Below are 21,324 nucleotides of genomic sequence, written 5' to 3' on the forward strand. Positions count from 1 at the left end.
TTCTTAACAAGCATTTGCAATGTAATGGGTCTCACATTTACGCGAGTTTAAGCTATTGGCATTGTAAATGACAATGCCTTTTATTTATGTTTTAAAAACTAAAACAAAAATAAAAGGCATTGTTATTTGCAATGTCAATAGCTCAAACTCGCGTAAATGCGAGACCTATGGGCTATGCCAATGCTTGTTCTGAGTTCCGGCTTGTCAGACCACCCTGAAACGTTTCACAAAGGAGCAGAGTTGGCTTAAACTCTGTTGTGAATGTTGTGTGAAGATTCATCAGATGGTGCCAATACTATTGGCAAAACAAACTCAATTTCCTATGAAAGCCCTGTCCAAATCATAGTTACACAGTGGAACGTGTATGAAAAAACCAAAGGTTAAAGTACCGTTATAGTTAGGTAAATGTCAGTAACATTGACATTTTCAACAAAAAAATTCAAGCACAGAAATTCACCAGTTCTAGTGAGCAGCACCAACTATAACTTGCAACCCTGCCATGCACTTATGACCCTACATATGACCTCGCTCATGAAATGTTCTATGACATCATTTAGGACATCTCAAATTACATCACTGATGACGTGAACCTTTCTTTTTTCAGTGAACCTCTAGGGTGTAACATAAAGTAATATTTCATTACCATATGTGAATGCAACCACCCCCCCACCCGCCGTGCCTCTTTAGGCCCTTGGGAGCCCCTTCCCCGAGCAGTTATTGGTCCTCAAGACCCCATCCCCAAGGGCCTAGCGTTCTTTTGATGGAAGGGGGGCACGCAGTCCTCTCCCCAGGTCAATTTCAGTCCTGGGGACCCCAATCTCCCGGCACTCTTTTGAGGGGAGGGGGTAAGGCAGCCTGGGGGCAGTTTCGCCCGGGGCATTGACACTTAAAGGTGGGTGCCCTGGAGCCCAATCAGGGCACTTACCATAGTCTCATTGAGGGCCACAGAAGGAGCCCCAAGGACCCCGTGGCCACAGCAAGCTCCCTGCATACAGCAGGAGCTGGCAGTGCTCCCACCTGCAAGGAGTAGCTTCTAATGCTGCTCCCCCCAGGCGGGAGCAATCCTTTGATCCGTTTCCCTGCCTGCTTCAGTGCGGGTAGGGATGCAGAACAAAAGTCCACACCCAGGGGGCACGAGCATTTTTGAAGCTCCCACCCACTGAGAGTGGACTTGATGTTTAGTCCTCCTTGGTAGGAGATTCAAACATACTCCTGCCAAGTGAGCGCAAAAACAGGTTTAGCAGCCCGCACTGGCAGGGAAACCACTTTGTCCCAAAGAGGTGGGCTCCCCAGGCCAAAGCATCTGAGCCAGCCCTGGGGGGTGGGATCCCCAGAGTATTTAGAGGCTTGGGAGGGAGGTTGCGTGGCACTCCTCCCCATTTTGAACAATTTTGGCCTCTGAAGGCTTGGCGGGTGTAAGGCATGCGGCCCACCCTCCCCATATAATTGAATTCGAAGGGTTGGGCTCCCTGGTGTATAAGGTTATGAAATGTGCCCCTGTCCGCCACTTTATTTTCCCCCCGTCCATCACTTTACTTTCCAAATCCCGCAAGTCTCTCGCGGGATTGCAGGGGGTGGAGTCCGCCCACACACATGGGGCCTAGTGGGGGTCAGGGTATTCCTGCCCGCTTATATTATTTTATTAGTTCAGGACAGGGGACTAAGCTCCAGAATCAAGTAATGACTCGGGGAAGGGGGGGGCTTTTTTTAAAAAAATGTTTCTCTTGTTGCTGTCAGCCAATCAGAGTGATCACTCCAGAGGCGTCCAACTCTTGTGGAGCGAGATGTCCCAAAGGAAATAAAGCTTCCTGGGACAATCAGAACAAAATTTTTAAACTGGTGCTCACGCAACAGTCTCTTGAGGCTCTCGCAGACCCAACCATCCAGATACATAATTATTTTTGTCCCTTAATTTCAAGAACTACTGAACGGATTCACACCAAATACAGTTTTTTTTTTTAAAAAAGCACAATCTGAGGACCAAGATAAAGCTTCCTGTCAAATTTGGTGTCATTTGACCAGTAAAAACTGGTGCAGCGGCCATTAACCAACTTTATCGAGAGTAAGGGCATATTACATGACACCCAATCCAGTTTTCGGTCTGGTTTTAGTACAGAGACTGCGCTCTTGGAGGTGGCTGAGTCAGTAAGACTGTCAGTAGATTCGGGGCATCGGCAATGCTGGTGCTCCTGGATCTCTCTGCTGCATTCGACACAGTGGACCACTTCTTGCTGGCTCAAAGACTGCAGGAGATGGGCATTGGGGGCATGGCCCTGGCCTGGCTGAAGTCTTACCTCAATAATCGTTCCCCTCATCCTTTAAATCTGCTATTGTTTTGCCCATTCTTAAAAAACCCGGTCTAGATCCTTCACTCCCATCTAATTTTAGGCCTATCTCCCTTCTTCCCTATCTTGGCAAGATTTTAGAAAGCTATGTTACTTCTTGCCTTTCTGCTTATATCGAGGAGAACCATCTCCTGGCCTCCCATCAAGCAGGTTTCCGTCGAGGCCACTCCACAGAGTCTGTGGTTCTTGCGGTCCTCGACGAGTTAAAATCTAAGGCGGATTCTTCCCTCCCTCAAGCCTTGGTTCTCCTTGACCTGTCCGCTGCGTTTGACACGGTCGATCATTCCATCCTTCTCGACCGTGTCAGCGCGGCGGGCATTCGGGGTTCTGCACTTTCTTGGCTCGCCTCTTTTCTTTCTGGCCGTTCTCAGGCAGTTCACTTGTTTGGGTTTTCTGCCCCCACCCGCTTTGTCTCCTGTGGGGTCCCCCAAGGTTCCTCTCTCTCCCCTCTGCTCTTTAACCTTTACATCTACCCTCTTATTTCTGCTCTTCTTGACCTGGGGGTCTCAGTGTATAACTACGCAGATGACCTCCAGCTTGTCTTTGATCTTTCTTCTTCATCTCTGTCTCTATCGAAATTTCACTCTACTTTGGTCTTTATTTCTGAATGGATGAGCTCCAACCATCTTAAACTTAACCCGGACAAGACCGAGCTGGTCTTGACGGGTGGCTCATCCAGTTCTTGGTCCTCTGCCTTTTGGCCCCCCTCTTTTGGCTCTCTTCCTACTCCTGTTTCTTCAGTTAGAACTTTGGGTATTCAGGTCAGTCATGACCTTTCTATGCACTCTCAAATTAGCTCTGTTTCTTCTTGTTTTCTCTCCCTTCGGCTCATCCGAAAGATCTCTCGTTTCTTTTCTTCAGACGCTCTCAAAATCATTATCATGGCTCTGATTACTTCCCGCCTTGACTACGGGAAGAGCTTGTATGTGGGTATTCCTGCTTACGAAACACGCCGTTTGCAAGCTATTCAGAACCAGGCCGCCCGTCTCATTTTCCACCTCTCTAAAACTCATCATATTACTCCTCTGCTTAAATCTCTTCATTGGCTTCCTGTTTTTCAGCGGTCTCTTTTTAAAATGGGTTGTCTTGTTTTTCTAGCTCTTGCCCGCTCAGCTCCTGCTTTCATCTGCTCTCTTATTTCTTTTCACACCCCCGCTCGTACTCTTCGTTCTTCCACTTTGGCCCTTCTCAATGTCCCCCGCTTCCGTAAATCCAGAACTGGAGGCACACGTTTTTCTGTTCTGGCCCCCCGTTTCTGGAATAGTCTTCCCCTCTCCATGCGATCCATTCCCATCTACTCCCATTTTCGCAAAGCTCTGAAAACTTTTCTGTTCTCTCAGGCGTACTCTTGCTAATCCCATCGGGATGCCCTTGTGACTGTTGGTCTCACTACCAGCGCCAGGAAGCCGCATGGCCACAGTGCGCTTAATCAAGTACTTTTTTTCATTTCATTTCATTTCAGAAGGTCGATTTGGAACCCTATCAGTCTGAACCTAAACATCTTTGGTGCGGAGTCCCTCAGGGTTCAGCGTTGAGCCCACTTCTATTCAATCTCTATCTGGCTCCGCTGTTCTCTCTGATAGCTAACGGGGGGTGAAGGCGATTTCATACGCCGACGACACCCAGCTGTTGTTTTTTTCCTTTAAAGAGCAGACTAAGGATACCTTCAAGATCTTCAAGGGCTGTTTGAGAGGCATTGCGTTGTGGATGAACAATAATAAACTCAACGATGGAAAAACGGAGGTGATGTTTTTCGGGAAGGAGCCGCCTCCAGCGCCAGATATCTGGTGGCCGTCGGAAATAGAACCAACCCCTGTCCCGGCAGCTACTATAAAACATCTAGGCGTGAAGTGGGAGATCGATCTCTCATTCTTGGCTCAAATACGACAGGTGACAGCCTCCTGTTTCAGCAAATTGAGAAATTTGAGGACATTTCTGCACCTGCTGCCAAAAGATTGCCACAAAATCATAGTCCATGTGATATCTAGGCTAGACAATGCAAATGGCCTCTATCTGGGTTTGCCAAAGTACCTAATTAGACGACTGCAGATAGTCGAAAAGGAGGCTGTGAGACTGATTAGACGTGTTCCATTCCATTATCATGTCTCTCCGCATATAAAAGCGCTCAATTGGCAACTGGTGGCAAAAATAATTGAATTCAAGGCTCTGACTTTGGCATTTCGTGCTATGCATGGTAACTGCCCCAGATACCTAAAACAAAAGTTATGCTGCTATAAGCAGACTCGCTAACTTAGGTCCAATTCACAAAAGCTGCTCTGTACCTCGCGCTTTAGGAAGGCTCGCCTAGGCGGCAGGTCCTTTACGGTCAGGGCTGCCAAATTGTGGAACTCCCTTCCAAGCAACCTCTGTCACATTGATTCAGAGCCTCTCTTAAGGAAATCAGTTAAGACCTGGCTCTTTAGGACAGAATAGTGGTTTAGGGTTTCTGCTCTGAGCTTTTCGTCGGCCTACTGCTAGAGCGCCGGGACACCTGATTGAGGCAGCTGTTTGCGCTTTATAAAGGTCGGTATTATTATTATGCATTCTTGTCTAAAGGAGTCCATCCAAAATGCATGGGGATTTTGCATTTTGGGACCGCCTCCTTTTTTCTCACCCCCAGCTTAACGGTCACATTGAAACTTTCCAGGAAGGAGATGAGATGGATGAACTTTTTAGTTGGGAAGATTTGTGAAGGTTCATCAAACAGGGCCAAAGGTATTAGCAAACCAAAAACACTCTTTCTATGGAAAAGCAGACCGAATTATAACCATCTAGTGGCGATATATATATATATATATATATATATATATATATATATATATATATATATAAAATCTGAGAGAAGAGTCATCGGTCTAGTTCCTGACTAATGAACATTGATTTTGATTAGGTGGTGGTATTAGTGGTTTACCCCATTAAATAGGGACTCTAGCAGCATGACTATGGCCCTGTGGAAGGCTGCGGCCAAAATGCGTAGGCTATATTATGACTGTACGATGTACTTTGCTTGTTAAAACAACAACAAATATTAAATAAAACTATTTTCAAGATCTCCGAGGTGTCGCTTGCTGCTTGAACCAGGAGAATTTGAAGTTGCAAATCTGTTTGATTTGAGAAGTAAACAGTCTCCATTGATGTGTATACTGGCCCATCCTGGTCTGCTCATTGCCATTTGTATATGGCAGTGTGCCAACCCTGCCCTGTGGGTGTGCACACATCTTTAGGCTGTATGCACTGGGAGTGGATTCCATTTAAAAGGAGGGTGAGTTTGAATCACCTGGGCCAACTGTCATTCTGAAGAGTGGGCAGGGTTAATGGGGCTATCCTTTCCCAATTTCCCTAGGATCACTGCGCATAACATTTTATTATGCTTAAAAGTCACTGTGTAAGTTGTTAGCAAACTCTTTGGGCTCAATGGCTGCATGAGAAAGACACTCAGAAAAAGTGATGAACAGATCTGCATCTGCACGAAATTTTAAATAAAGCCTCTTATTTGAAAGAACCAAGCATCTGTAAAAGTATGATGTTATCTGTACAAATTGAAATTGCCTTACTGCTAAACAGCTGACTTTACAATACCTACATAATTACATATTTGCAAGGGTGTGGAATTCCTATAGCCGACTCCCAGGACACTGTTTGGGGTCAGGCCAACAAGTTTTCCTTTTGTTCTTGGGACAAGTAGCCCCCAGCCCCTGCAGTACAAACCCTTTGGCTGCCAGTTTAAAGTACCACATTATGGATCAGGGAAGGGAATTGCCTGCAGTCAAGGTAATATTTGGTCTGTATGTTAATGCTGTTCGAACTATGGGTTATTAATACAAAGCCTATCTTATCAAGGCGAGCGTGCCAAGGAAATGTTGTAAGCTTGGACTGCACTACCGACAGTGGTTCCAGTGTAACAATGTGTACACGCGTTTGCAAAGTTTAATAATATGAGGCTACATACAAAGCTCCCAGAACGCTCTCTGATTAAATGCAAATCTGCAGAAGCTTGAAAGCAAGATTGATGATCCTTTAATTTCAAAATAAAATGTTCATACATTAAAACAATGCAACTAGGGAAAAAATGTTTTGCTAGACTACTGTGAAATAGTAGGTGACATTTCTTTGAAGCATCATTTAGTAAATGTGTTGATGCATGCTAGTATTTCCCAAAAATATTCATAATGGAAAAATCAGTGCAACCAGTTTCTACGAAATAATGGGAAACAAATATTCAAGCATTGGCAAAGCCAATAGGTCTGATATTAGTAGTCAGCCTTTTGGTTTTGTCAATGCGTGTCTTGATATGATTTTTGTAAACCTTTGTGAGAACTGTCAGACCCTCACTATTATAACAAACATTGACAAAAAGGAATAATATTTTTTGGTCTCAAGAAGTACATATCGCCACAGTAGTCCCTGGAACTGAACAAAACTAGTGTGTTCCTTGTGAAAGAGCGGAAGCCGATGGATGATGGAGAGCTATAGATATAGAGAGGGCTATAGAGAGAAAGAGAGTGACAAAACAAAATGTCTTGGGTAACTCCAGACCTAATTATGGGCCCAATTCTTTAAGAAAATAACAAATTTGCATCCCTGGTATATGTCCTTTCCTTAGTGAAGATTTGTGGCTTTCATGAACTTACAAAAGTAGCCCATGAAATCCTACACCTAGAAAATATTTGAGAACTGTTTTTTAGCGCAAGCAGATATGCAGGTGTAGCTCATGAGAAAAGATGTTGAGCGTTTACAGGTACACTTTCCCTCCAACCACTTTTTGTCCAACCCTGGAGAAAGTTTTACTTCTGCCATTGTCAGGGGTAGATTTCCAACCTCTCTCAGTATGGGAAAGAATTTGAGAAATGCTGGTGAGAAACCCTAAAACATGCAATTTAGTAGGTTTGCAAAGACTCGAAAGGGCATTCAAACCTGGGAACCATTGCTTAATGCTACCTCGAGCCCATGTATGGAGATCTGTTGAAAGTTAGCAAAATAAGGAAATTGCTAGAATTCAAATCCTACTATAGTATGAGTCCTGGCATAATCAGAAAGGATAATATCAGAGCTTTTATAGAATGAGATTGCTGCCATAAATTGTAGATGCACTGCGTGGTCTCAAAGGGACAAGTGGATTTTTTTTTTTTACAGCACAAGTAGATTTATTAAACAACCTGTCCCATGGACAAGTAGATATTTTACTAAATGTCACACCCCTGCATGTTTGGGTATTTCAATTGAATAAAAAGCTGTGATTTCAGAGCCATTATTTTGCAGGTATGATATACCTGTGAATTACTTTCCACAATAGTCAAAATGTGTGTGGTTCTAACTAGCTATTGAAAAGCAAATCAGGTGAAGTATAATGATACATTTAGGTAACAAAAAAAACAAAATACATTGCTCACCTTCATCCTGGCCCTTCGTTTAATCAATGTTGTGTATGTCATATTTGTCTAGCAAAAATCTAGCCAATGGCACGGAGCACTGTACAGAGGCAAAGGTAAATATAACAGTGTAACACCTAGTACCTTGTGCATTTTTGGCACCATTCATTGGTCAATTTGAACTCTGCTCCCGTTACCTCTGCTCTCTTGTTCCTCAAAGAAGCAGGCTTTACTTACTGAAGTTCGTAAGAGCCCCATCCTTCCCTTCTTTGCAGCCTCGGTTTTTTACTTTCCGCTTTGCTCTCTTTCTCTCCTTTCCCTCTCTAGTGTGATCTTGCATTTTCCCACTCCCCCCTCACCACTTACTGGGCCTGCTCCCATTCTTTGCTCTTTTTTCCCCTGTGTACAGTCTTTATTTTTCCTGTCTTTCGCTCTGCAATTTTCTCGTTCTTTTCCTCTCCATTCATCCCCATGCGATCTCCCACTCACCCCCGCCAATTAGTGGCTCTTCTCCCCTTTCTTTGCTTTACCTCTTTGCAGCCTTTTTTGCTCTTTGTGATGTTTTTATCCTTTCCCTCTCTACTCACTGTGTGTGCTTTGACTTCCCTGTATTCTATCTGTCCCCTTAAAGACCCTGCTGACTACCTAGTCTGCCTATCAGCCCAATTACTGGTTTAGTCTTTGCGCTACAATCAAAGAGGCCCGTAAGGTACCCACTAAGTCACAACAGTAGTAAGGGATATCTGCTTTAGATCAGTTTGCTGCTCCTGTTTGAGTTTATGAAACATATACAACCAACATGCACACAATCTCTAGGTCACTCCAAAAAACCCTCACCCAGCAGCCACTATGTATCTCTACAAAACACTTCTACATATCCTTCTACCCTTACATCTACACAAAGGATCTTTCACTTCTACACAAACCGCAATTCTGCTAAGTCCCAATCCAAAATACTTATCCCTACTATGCTACTATCCCACACTGTATATATCAATACTCCCCACGATCTCATCATCCACACCATCTCATCATCTACACCACCTTAACCCTTCACATTCAAATCCTACATTTCAATATGCTATACCATTATCAGACAATACTACCCCACCAAAACAAAACCCAACACAGATACAATCTTTCTTCAGCAAAACATCTCAGAAATTCCCAAACTCCCCCATCCCACAACCAATGTTCGCTCTAATTTTTTTTTTTTGCTGTGCGACAAAGTAGTGTGTGTGCACACTTTTCTGAACTGTGTGTGCAACAGAGTCATAACTATGTGAGTGAGCGTAGCATGCTGCCTCTAAAAAGGGTGAAAAGCAACAGCTCTCATTTTTGGACAAAATGAGGAGGAAGGGTGCATGGCTGAAAGTTTTTTTTCAATGAGTGCTATGACGCAGCCAGCATTGGCAGCATCAAACCTATTTTTTTTATTTTTTGTGGCAGGTGGAGGGGGTAACACGGAAAGCGAGAGGAGAGAGAGGGAGCAAACAAGAACACAGACGGAGGTTGGGGAAAACAAGAAAACGGACAGTAGCTGGGGGCAAGCTACAACACCGACATCTAGAAGAGGGGGCAAGTAACAGCACAGAGTGGGAGGGAGTAAGTAACAACAGAGAGCGAAAGGAAGGTGGGGAGGGCAAGCTACAACACAGGCAGCAGGAGGTACATGAGGGAGCCAGATGAAAAAAGACACTCTGGTAAAGTGCTTAAACTTAAAGAAAAAAATTACACCTAATAAAATGAGCAGTGGAAGGACACAAGTAATGAATCAATGCTCCAGGAGAGGGACAAGCACATGAAGAGGAAGGAAACCTACGGCAACTGACCAATAAGATGCAAGCAAATGAGAATGACAACGAAGCCAACCAATGGTAAATAATAGGTGGCCTCCAAGTCCACTGCATATAAAACAAAAGATCTTACATGTACCGTCTTAGGCAAGACCTAAAAAAGGGTAACGTTTTCTGGTACGCATATAAAGTGCGCCAGGGCCCTTGGGACAGGTTTGCGCTATAAAAATTGCTGAAAGGAAATTGTTTCTAGGTGTGTTAGCTCAAATGGATCAACACATGTAAACCAAGACCATAACTCAGACTGCACAGGGCTGTTAAATGCAAATCCAGCTTCCAGCATATTAATGGGATCTACAGGAATTGAAAATGGTGGTCACTGAAGCCAGAAAGGGCGAACAAGAACAAGGGCCGAATACGCAAAAGCATTTTGTGTTCACAAAAAGGTATGATTTGCAATATTGGGCTGTTTGCACCCTTAAATATTGCCTTTTGGTATGCAATTGATTGCAAAAATATAGATCACAGTGTGCGACCAATAGCAATCGGAGCTTCATACATCTAGACCAAGAGCTTTAGTAAAATCACTTTTTTGGTGTTTTACTGCCATCACTTTTGCCTAGTGCAGTGTTCCCAAACATTTTAGAACAATGACCCACTTTTTAGTACGACCAACTTTTGTGGCATCAGAATTATACAGAAAAGTGCTTTCTTTTCGGTTTTCTAACTGCAGAATCTATACATATTTACAGGCATTTACATTTTGTTGTGTTCTATGAAAAAAAAATGACAACCTACAGCCTTTCCTATTTTCACACTTTATGTGCCCTAGCAAGACTGGCCCATAATTAACTACTTTCTCCAACTGCAAACTAAGAGGAGTTTATAAAACGCCAGTTGTGTTAAAAAACACACACAAGCAGAGGAAGACATAGCCTGACTTTTGACCAATATGTTTGAAGCAACACAAACATGAAAAGATAAAACAGAATTTAAAGGCATCTTTTTTATAGCTTGGACATACCACCTTAAATCAAAGGTTTGGAAAACATTGTCCCAGCACTAAAATTAAAGGAATATATGTAAAATGTAGAAGGGTAGAAACAAAATATAGTCTATGTTGAAAAAGAAAGGTCTCTCTTTGTAATGCATATATACTTTAGATTCACAGTGCTCTCCTTAATTGATTCAGTAAAACAATGCCACAACAGTTGCAGCCCACAGCAAACTGCCTCGAAGATTAAAGATGAAACATTCTGCTGTGATTTAACTAAAGAAATCCAGTTACACCCCTGCCCTGTTCTTTTTATTGCTGGCACCCATCTCTTTGTTCTTCTTCAGATGCGTGTTGATTTTCAGATGTCCGTAAAGAGCTGCCCTGTTGATAATCAGAAGGACCCTTTTTAATGCGCACTCTAGATGACCACCTGCGCGTTGATAAATGACAATGTGCGCAGCCACCCAGGCGCTCACTCTAGAGGGAACAGTGCCCACAAGATTCATTTACTATCAGGCCTCGAAATATCATGAAAGTATTACTGCAGGTCTAGTAACTTCTGAAATCTACTCGACCTTACTGTAATGCGCTTGACCTATAAACTGGTCTCAAAAATTGTATGATCCTAGGAAAGTATTTTATTTCACCAAACTGCATTTTTCTTCATTATTACTTCTGAGAACACATTTTAATATGTGAATTGAGCAGGTCTGCTGTACAAATAATTGTTGGTTTAATAGGCTAAACTTTTGCTACATGTATAATAAGAATTTAGCCCACATATAGGTTACACATGACCCCTAACTAGACTCTTAGTTCACGTACATCACTGTGATCAGGGTGGAGGCATGAATGTTTCTCAGTTCATGTTTAAAAAGTCTCACTTTTAATAAATATATTACTAAAGCACGATGTGGTAGCTCACTGTCATTTACAGACTGCATATTTTCCACTTAAATGGCCAAAACATTTCCCACTTAAATGCACTTTTACTGATAAAATTATATAGCATACAGATGTACATGGCAAACATCAACAGACTTGGACACCAGGTCTCACACCTATACAAACTCCTATGCCCAAAATCCACCAATCTTAACACTAAGACAATTAACTACGAAAAACAAATTAAACAAACCATGGACGAACAAGAGCTGGCAACACTATGGGCTTCTGCCTCACGCAATAAAATCTCACTGGTGCTCTCACAGACAAAATTTTGGCTACTCCACAAGGTCTTTTGGACACCGGCACGCTTATTCTCGCTAGGTCTCAGGGACAACGAGCTATGCTGGAACTGTAGCAAAGAAAAAAGGGATCTAGTACACCTTATCTACCAATGTCCAACTCTCAAAACCTACTGGGAGAAAATCTTTGGGTTTATAAATAGGGTTCTGGGCTGTACACTAACAACTGAATTATCCTCCCTCGCCACTGCATTCATGACCACAGAGTTAAGATCAGAGCACGATAAGGACCTACTGCTGACCGCAGCGGTGAAAATGGTCCGAGCCAATTGGAAGGACACAAGTAAGACCTCATACAAGGGCTGGTTCAACTGGATTACGCACCTCAGAGGTGCGGACAACATTTCACTACAGAAATCAACCTGGAAACCAGCGCCAGAGGATGTGGAACTCACTCGACACATACCTAGACTTCTACGAACCCCCATGAGACCAATCCGCCCCGGTGACACCCCCCCACCCCCGTTAAGTGCGGCAAAAAGAATGCAAATGAGCGTAATCACTAGGGCTCTACGAAGCGGTTGGACCGACGTATCTCCCTACCTCGCCAGGAGCAAGCCATTGACGTGGCGGCCAGGTCACGTTCCTATAAGCCTCACAACTACAGAACCTTCCTTGTACCCTTCTTTCACTCCTCTCTCTTCTGCTTTTTTCTTTCATCCTTTTTTTTCTTGTCCTCACCAAACCACGTCAGGTGGAGTTAGCTAAGCATATGTTTCGAAGTGACTGCTAACACTGCTGTACAAACTACGATTGGATAACCTTGGAACAGAAATCCTGATTTCTTGTTTATAAAAATTAATAAAATACTTTGAAATCAAAAACAAAAGATAATGTGTAGAAATCAAGTTTCAGCAAATATTTATCATGTACACATTACCAACTAAACGTTCTAATTTGTTTTGATCCTATTAATATCTGTTTCCATAACATAAAATACAAAAAAGTGCTTTCTTTCTGAACTGCCAAAATATTTTGAAATAGTTGTACATTTCATTTACAAGCTATTTAAATAGTGTGCTAGAAAAAAAACTGACACCTAACAGCCTTTCATTTCACACCAGTGTCCCCATGCCCAATTGTGAGGCAGTTCACTTAAATAAAATAAAAATAAAAAGTCTCTAACTTTGCAGTCAGAAAAAGAAAAGTAAACCCCAATCTCTGGTATAAAATAAGCAGCAATTTGTAAGCTGACATTTGACCTCTGACTTTGAACGCACAACAAACTTGAAAAGATAAAAACAAGATTTAAAAGGAATCTTTAATTATCTTTCACTTTCTCAGTGAACAGCACACTTTCTTTGCCAGCTCAGCTCTCTCGCTAGAACGGTCCAATGAGCCCTAAAAACAGCACGCCCTGATAAAATGTGACTTGCCATAGCCAGTGGACAAGAAGAATTTGAGGACTGCGTTATGTCCGATACTGATGCAAGCGTCTAGATACAATTCCTTTTAAAGTTAAGCACTGGCATTGTGCAGCGCCTACAATACACAACAGAGCTGCCAAACCAATGCGAACACTCACCCCTGGTAACATCTGTAAAGGTAGATGATCTACAGGCAATCCAGTAGTGTCTCTAGAAGTAACTTTTGAGGGGGCACACACTGTACCACAGTTAAAAGTGCAGTGGCCACTTAAAAAGGTGTGTATGTATATATAAAAAAAATATTTAAATCAGATTCTGTGTGTGCTATCTTAAATTTCTTATATATACACACAGGTACATAAGGGGTCATATTTAAACATTTTAAGCAAACAACAGTGCTTTGCAGTGTACTGTACCTGGGCTGTTCACTATGGACGAAGCTTTCAAGTATCGTATGTTGGCGCAAGTTGTGCATATAGCTCTTTTTAGGTCGAGCCTAGAGCAGCGCATGTGCTGTTTGCTCGACTTTTAGTAAGGGGGTTTTGAAAGTACTACCCACAAGCTTTTCCTGGCCTCAAGCTTGCATGCACGCGCGCAGCCACCATCTGCCTTTCTTATCTCTTCCTCCGCATCGCAGGCCATTACTTTCACTTTCGCGGCCGTATCACTTTCACGGCCACGCAGCCATTGCTTGTTAACTATAAATGCACGTTTGGCACACTACTTTTTGTTTTCCCCTCAGCTCATGCACTGTCCCTAGACCACCTCGCACCTGTTATTGCCTTTCATGCTTGTGTTGACACCCGTTGGCAGCCAGTGTGCATATGTGGGACTAACTAAGAAAAGAGTAACCCGTGCCACTTGTTTCTTTCTCTGAATTGCTCCCACCCCGTTTGGGATCCTCTAATCATTCATTGCCAGCGTCCTCTACCATGACGGTGGACGGCCGTTTTGAAAGGGGCTTTCATTATGGTAAGCGCTGTGCTGTATTTGCTTGTAACATGCTGCGCTCTGCACCTTTGTTCCACAGTTGTTTCACTTTTCACGCACATTTGTCTTTGAAACCTTGTTTATGGCAATGCTCACTAAACGCCGGCAGCCCTTCTCCTCCTGCACCCTTTGGAATCTAATTCTCTGTCTTCGTTTCTCCCACGCTATCTGCCAGTGTGCACATTAAGTATGCACATAATACAAATCACAGGAACCACTGAAGGTCCACAGTGGCGAGGGACAGGGGCACATAATGCCCCAAACTGACTCCCCAAGCACATAGGCCATAGTATGGTCCGTCTTGTACTCTACTGGCTCTGGGCTGCAACACGCATAATTTTCACCAAACCATTTTCAGGGACTTTAATTGTAGTCCAATGCTGCAATGGCTGTCCTGCTCTTTCTAGCTTTCCTGATTCTGTTCACATCCCATTCCGTCCCTCATCTCTCCCCATGTCCATCCCTCCTCCCCTCTGCAGTCATTGCTTGTTTTGATTACTACATATTTTATCCAGAACGTTTGTGTACTTGTCTGGTCCCTGGCTCTTGCCCGTCGGGTGCTGCTCCTCCATGCAGGTAAACGGCATCTTGGCAGTCAGGAATTGAGAATGAGGAGTTGGAATCGCCACTTGTGAATTATAAGAAACAAGGAAGGGCATATGGGATGAGCAGGATACAACACATCCTTGTCTGATGCCTGTCCAAGCCCTTTTAGTCAAGCCACTGATTCAATTTGGTAAAAGGACAGGCCGGCCAAAGTCTGAACAATGACTAGTGAGTGCTTCCACTGCGCTTCTTAACGCAGGCCTCTGCGGTTTACAATTGTGAGCACGTTAGTAAGGCCCTTAACTTTCGAAACCTGTTGGGTTTCCCATACTTAATTCCTAAACATGTCTGTGCTCATTCGTATGAGATCAACTTCATGGAGAGATTATGTGCTGGGGTGAACGATGGCACTGCCTGAGATCCAGTGCTTGGCGGGTTTGTCCTTTTGACTGCTGCTTGTGGGGGCTTTACAAAGCAGTGGGGGTCCCTACAGAGGTCCTAAAGGAAATAAACGTTTATTATACAACACCACAGGGTATTTTTCAAGATTCTAGTATGGCCAATCTTTTTGAGCGGTTGGCAGCATCGTCTCTTCAGAGGAAAAAGTTGCCACAAACTGTGCTGAAGGTGCCCTTACTTAACTCTACTTCCCTTAGAGGTATATCATAGGTCAAAGATTTGAGCTTGCCTCCCTACTTACAATCTGCACTCCCACATCAGTTAGCCACCTTTTGAGTTCACAAGGTGAGTGGCAGATCTCCATGTTGTGCTGCGCACTGTGGTGTTGTAAAGGGCTATATTAAGCCACGACATGCTATATTTTGATTTTCAAGTCCCCTACAGAGTCAGCATTGTGGACTCATGGCATAAGGGCACATGAAGGTAAAGGAGTGGTGGCATTCCATGGTTTTATAACTTTAAATCTTTGGAAAAAAATGTTTTCACTTTAATATTATCTACCACTTCAGGAGTAAAAGATTAGCCTCTGCTTCAGCCTTTTTTGCTTTTCCTGCTCTCTGTTCTGCACCATCCTGCGACTTTTCCTCCCTTTTCTCTCAAACTTTTACTACGCATATGCCTTTACCATTCATGTCTTTACAATGAAATGTTCGTTGTAAAGGCATGCATGGTAAATGCATATTCGTTGTAAATATAAATGATAAAGGCTTGCGTCAAAAGACCAATTCGTGGTAATGCCTTTGTTTGTAAAGGTATGCATGATTCAGCCTTCGTTGTAAAAGTATTTGCCTGTTTAAACAGGGAAACAGCCAAAATAGGAACTATAGAAATGCCAAGCAATGAACATACAGCTTATAAGAAAAGAGGTCTCGATTCCAGTTTAGAGAAGAGAATGCGTACCTTTTTAAAACAAGCATTGGGATAGCCAATAGGTCTCGCATTTGGGACCTTATAAGTGTTTAGCCATGCAACAGCTGATGTTGCAGTAAGGATATTGCGCTGCCTAACTAAATACTTATAAGGCCCCAAAGGCGAGACCTATTGGCTAGCCAATGCTTGTTTTGTATTTGCATGCTGGTCCTAGTAGTTTAGAAAGGACTTCGCTGCATATATACCAATATTTTGGAACATATAGCTCTCAATAGAATATGAAGAGTGGGGCATTGAGGCTGGAACGTACGTTCACAAACCAGGTTTCTTGGCACTCGCTGTAAGGATTCGAAGTAGCGTGTGTGCTGGAAAATAAATATTTTTCCATGTTTTCTTAAATATCATGGCTATGTGGACGGCAAAAATGAACCATGCTTATTTCAGTTGACTTGCACCGGAAACAGGGATGCTTGAAGATTAAGAAAGTAAAAAACAAAGTTTACAAATATAAAGGTTTGCGTTTCTGGGATGAAAATGTGCTAATGTCACCTAATAAGAGATGGCTAGCACAAAAGGCACTGAAACAGACAGGCATGTTGGGAAACAGGGCAGGCTGTCACCCCATACATTCCACAGCCCGTCCTTATGCACGGAGACTCTTGCCCACCGGAGAGGGCTAGACTACTAATTCCGCGTGCTCACCTCCTGGTCCTCGTTAGCCGTCATGCTACTGCCCTAAAACCCTCTGCTCTGAAGGAAGCTGCTGCCTTTCTCCAAGCTGCACGCGCAGCAGCCTGCAACGTACGCTTCCCTGAGTCCCGAATTCATGTATTTACGTCACCACGCTAAAAAAAAATAGAAACAGAAATGGGACTGGCGAATATTAATTTCGTCGTTCACAGATACCTTGATAAACAATAAAAAGATAATGCAAAACAAGCTCGCACTATGTCATCTTTCATAACCACTTCAATTTCTGCACAAATTGTACCATCTCTTTAAAACTTTAATAAGACTTTGGCATAAGCTAAAATAGCGATACATATACAGAATAAATAAAATCCATAACACTCATTTACAAAATTAATCTTTCTATGTACTTAAAAAAGGATTTGCGCATAAACGTTCGGAACACTTTCTATCAAACTAGACCTACACTTCAACACCCATTAGGTTCTTCTGTTTGTAGGCAGGAACTCGGTATCTTTTCAATTCCCACGTTTCTTTCATAACCTTTCCAGACCCCGCCCATTTTACAGTCACTAAACCGAGCAGAAGGCGGTCCTAACCCGCACCCGTGCGCATTGATTGGGTACTTGAATGACAGATACCGACTGGCTTGCTTTTCTTATTTGACTGGAGCTAACTTGGCCCTGCTGTGAATCCGTAGCAAGTCAGGAACGACGTTTCTTTCCTGGTGTTGGATGGAGCTAATAAAACAGCCCATGACAGGTATTCAGGCAGCGGGGACCCTGGGTTCTAGTCCATCAGTTTTAGAAGGTGGTACGACGACTGTGCTGTTATTCTTAATCCCCGCAATGGTTTGCGTTGTGTACTCTAGCCCTATCTGTCTCCCCACCCCTTAGTGATGTCTGTTGGGTGCTTATGTGCTAGCAGCCACTCAACTTCGAGATCTATAAGGATCCTTCCTGATATTCCCCAGTAATCCTGAAACTAACGCGCAATATCCCAGAATGGATATAGTTAAGTTGCGATGGAGTACTGTGTAGCAATTTATACTTTTGTTGTATAGACGTGAGGTTGGGTTCTGTTTTTTGTTTGAATGTTATTATTAGCATTCCATCCTTGGATTACATTATTGCGAATGTTCAGTACCTTTCCACCTACTGGTCGTTGTAGTTCTTATGTTAATGGTGAGCTGACCTTCAATGAATCTTTAGAACTGAGCAAGCCATTTACGAGAAGAGCCGATCATGGGTCTGGCTTGCATTGTAAGAGCTAAAACATGAGTGTCCTTGATAGGTTGGCAGGCTGAGAGTTGGAGAAAGATTAGTTGAACTATGGACATTCTGTGATTGGCTGGTACACATGCCATTCCAGTAAAGTAGGTAGTCGCATATCACGTTACTATGTCAAACAGTTCAATATTTTTGATTGTATGGCGAACAAAAACCGTTACAAATAGAATGACTATCAAGCAATTCTAGAGAAATATAAGCCAATAACCATTTTACAATACTGTTGTTAAAATATCTTAGTGCTGTGCAATTTTATCAGAAAAAGGTAAATATAAAACGAGAATTCCTGCTCAGTGCCTATTTTTGTTATAATTTGGCCAAAACTGTTGTAAAAAAAGATTATAAAACTGCTTGCCCAATGCTTATCTGTTTTCGGGGCTAGTTAACATATCATCATATTTAGATGCCGAGGGATGGAAATAAAAATTTAGATTGTTCTATGAAAATGCCATGACAGAAGAGGTAGTTCCTTCCAATAGTAGCTAAAACTGCAGTTCGTGGAGTCGCGGGTTTTATTTCCATCCTTGCTATAGCGTTCTCCCCTGGCTGGATACCTTGAAAGGACTAAGCCATGCACAGAGCTTAGTAATGCACATCTTTATTCTTCTGTGTGTAACTGAGAACACAACATTTTAAACCAGCCTTCAGTACATTCCGCTTTAACGCCAACATCACAGTTCTACTGAGTCCATCTGGAGCCAAAAGAGTTCTATTCTTTCTAATTCTCAAGGCCCTACACTTGGCTTATCTCCCATCATCAAATTGGCCAAATCTCAGTCTTGTAAGATTACGTTTCATTCTGAGCAGGAGTGCTGCCAGCAGATAAGATCCTATTTCGTTTTGGCCATACAGGATCCATAAAGTAAGTGTGATTTGTCCAAGAACTTGTAGAGTTGTCTAGAGTAAAGGAGCATAGACACTGTTGTTTCCTCACTATGGAATTAAAGTGGCACCTCAGTGCTGTTGGGTCCTACAAGTCCGTCATCTTCAAAAGATTGAGAGAGTTAGTCATTGCATTAAGATAAGTTTGATTTAATTTGTTTGCAAGACCTAACTCAAGACTATATTCTAGACCTAAGTGAACTTTGCAGGGCCATCTGTCAATTATGGCAAAAATGTAAGATGTGTCCTGCTTGGTATGCAATTCGATGGGTCGGGCTGAATTCCAGGCAAATTTGGGCTTGAGCTGGGGATGAAGGAAGAGTGTAAAGCTGCCAGAACACAGTGCAATGCTGTTTTTCTAATAGCCTATCAGTGATACAGGAAACACTTTACAGCCTTCTGTTAGTGCCAACATGAATTTATCTTTAATAGCGTCCAGTAAAGTCTTCAGTTGTGGACTTGTTAAGTTGTTAACCAGTTATGTCAGGGTACATGCTGTAATTTTCATTTCCTCTTTTTGTTTTGAGATGGATCCATTATTATTAAACCAGAGGGAAAGATATTTATAAGATACCACCACTTAATTATTTTGTTGTTTATATCCAATCAACTCTTGTTTAATATTCCAGGTACTGAAATATAGGACATTTGATTTTAATTAGTTCATTGTTAAATATTTTTTTCTGCAGTGTGCTTCAAAAATTTTCAGTATGTGCTGTAGCCCTATGCTGGTTTGATCAAAGATCATGGTATCAGCCTCATATATCAATTGCTGCATTTGTCTTCCTCTGATGTTTGGAAGACAGGCTTTTTTATTGTGCAAATTGTCAGCAATATCGGAAACCTAAAGACTAACAAGTAATGGGGATAAAACACAGCCCTGCTTAAGGCTTCTAGTTGTTGGGAACCTTTGGTGAGTGACTTACAAGTTTCACTCTGATCCAAGTGTTAGTATATAGTACCTGGTTGGCTTTTAATAACTAATTGTCAATTCCCCATCCTTTAGTTTGAGCTAAAATAGTTCCAGGTCTAGTTTATCAAATGCGACCTTGAAATCAATAAAACAGGCATAGATACCTACTGTAGTTGAAGGTAAATATTTACTAAATAACATTAATAGAATCATGATATTATCTTAAGTAATATTATTGTCTCTAGACCTTCTCTGATTCCAGCTGATCAGTTCTTGTTCCTCTGCCCAAGTTCTAAGATCATTTAAAAGGAAAGTGGCATATTGTTTTGCTGTTGCATTCAGCAGAAAATCATTCTTTAATTGACTGGGTCTGTGTGTGGGCCCTTTTTGTGAAATGGAATGGAAGATTAAACCCTGCCTGTTAGACATGGCATCTTTTGGCGTTATTTTCCCTGTCTTTTTGCTTCTGGCCTCCTGTTTTTGACTATGTGCTGCATTTTGTTTTTGCTGGGTTTAGGACTCTCGTCACTGTACCACTGCTAAAGTGCAAGTGCTCCCTGTGTAAAATGTATTGGTTATTGGTTTATTCATGATTGGCATATTTTATTTATAGTCCTGACCCCTTGATATACCTCAGAAAAAAATTGTTGTCCAGAGATTTTCATTTTTGATTTGTGTTTTTGTATCATTAGTAAAGTAATTTAGCTTGGGTAGATATCGATAATCTGGGCCAAATTTTTCTGGATAACCTTTTTAAAATGGGGACTATGTTGCAGTGATGATGTAATATTTCAGAAACCATGAGACAAATATACTTCACTTTGGTTTCAAAACATAGGTTTTGGGGGTCAAGTAGTCTTATATAGACAGAAAATAGCTCCTCAGAGCAATCATTTCAACACTTTCCAAATTGGTGGCTCTATAATGATGTGTTTTAGCCATCATATTGGTAATTTATTTTAATATTGTTTTTGTTATAGGTTTTCCGTTGATTCAAATTCGTAAAAATGAGTGAAGCAGGTGGTAGCAGAGAATCTTTATCTTCTTAAAGAGTGTTGCTAACTACTAAATCTACTACTAAATCTGAGGACTCCTTCAACATAGAAAAATGTGTCTTATGCCAAACTAATCCAAAAGAAAGCTAACATCAACTATGGCTGGACAAACAAGATTACAAGATGGTGCAGAAATATGGCAAGACGAAATTCACAAAAGATTGAAACTGAGAGGTGAAGAGGATCAAAGATTTTATCATTGTAACAGCAAGTGCTGCAAGTCTTATACAATAGAAAATAAGCCTGGAAAAATATAGCTAAACAAATAGCAGAAACCAGTGAATCGCAACAAGAATTAGAGTCTTCTAAGAAAGCAGCAACACCAAACCCAGTTCCCATCCACTTAAAAGGTCAATGGCTACCCCCTCATCCACCTACAAACTGATCAGAAAGAAGAGGATCTTCAATGTGTTATCTGTGTTTTAGCCAAAACAAGGACCAAAGGGATTGACGAAAGAGCAAAGTACAGATCATGTGAGTCTCAAAGGGCGAACATGTTTTTATCTGCA

The 21,324-nt window shown here is 42.1% G+C and overlaps 2 protein-coding genes across 2 annotated transcripts in view; one reads left to right on the forward strand and one right to left on the reverse strand.

The window, feature by feature from the left end:
• Positions 1-17,187, reverse strand: part of RWDD4 (RWD domain containing 4) — a 68,537-nt gene extending 51,350 nt beyond the window's left edge. Inside the window, exons 1-2 of the mRNA XM_085641889.1 lie at positions 17,143-17,187; positions 16,689-16,831 (exon numbers count right to left, since the gene is read on the reverse strand). Of these exons, the coding sequence (XP_085498015.1) occupies positions 16,689-16,712 (24 nt within the window). The 5' untranslated portion in view covers positions 16,713-16,831; positions 17,143-17,187. The remainder of the gene's footprint in view (positions 1-16,688; positions 16,832-17,142) is intronic.
• Positions 17,188-17,273: 86 nt separating this feature from the next.
• The window catches only part of TRAPPC11 (trafficking protein particle complex subunit 11), a 626,226-nt gene continuing 622,175 nt past the window's right edge, over positions 17,274-21,324 (forward strand). The window contains exon 1 of the mRNA XM_085641890.1: positions 17,274-17,438. The gene's annotated coding sequence lies outside the window, so the exon portion shown is untranslated. The remainder of the gene's footprint in view (positions 17,439-21,324) is intronic.

Source organism: Triturus cristatus, chromosome 2_2, assembly GCF_964204655.1.
Source record: "Triturus cristatus chromosome 2_2, aTriCri1.1, whole genome shotgun sequence".
Taxonomy (NCBI): Eukaryota; Metazoa; Chordata; class Amphibia; order Caudata; family Salamandridae; genus Triturus; species Triturus cristatus.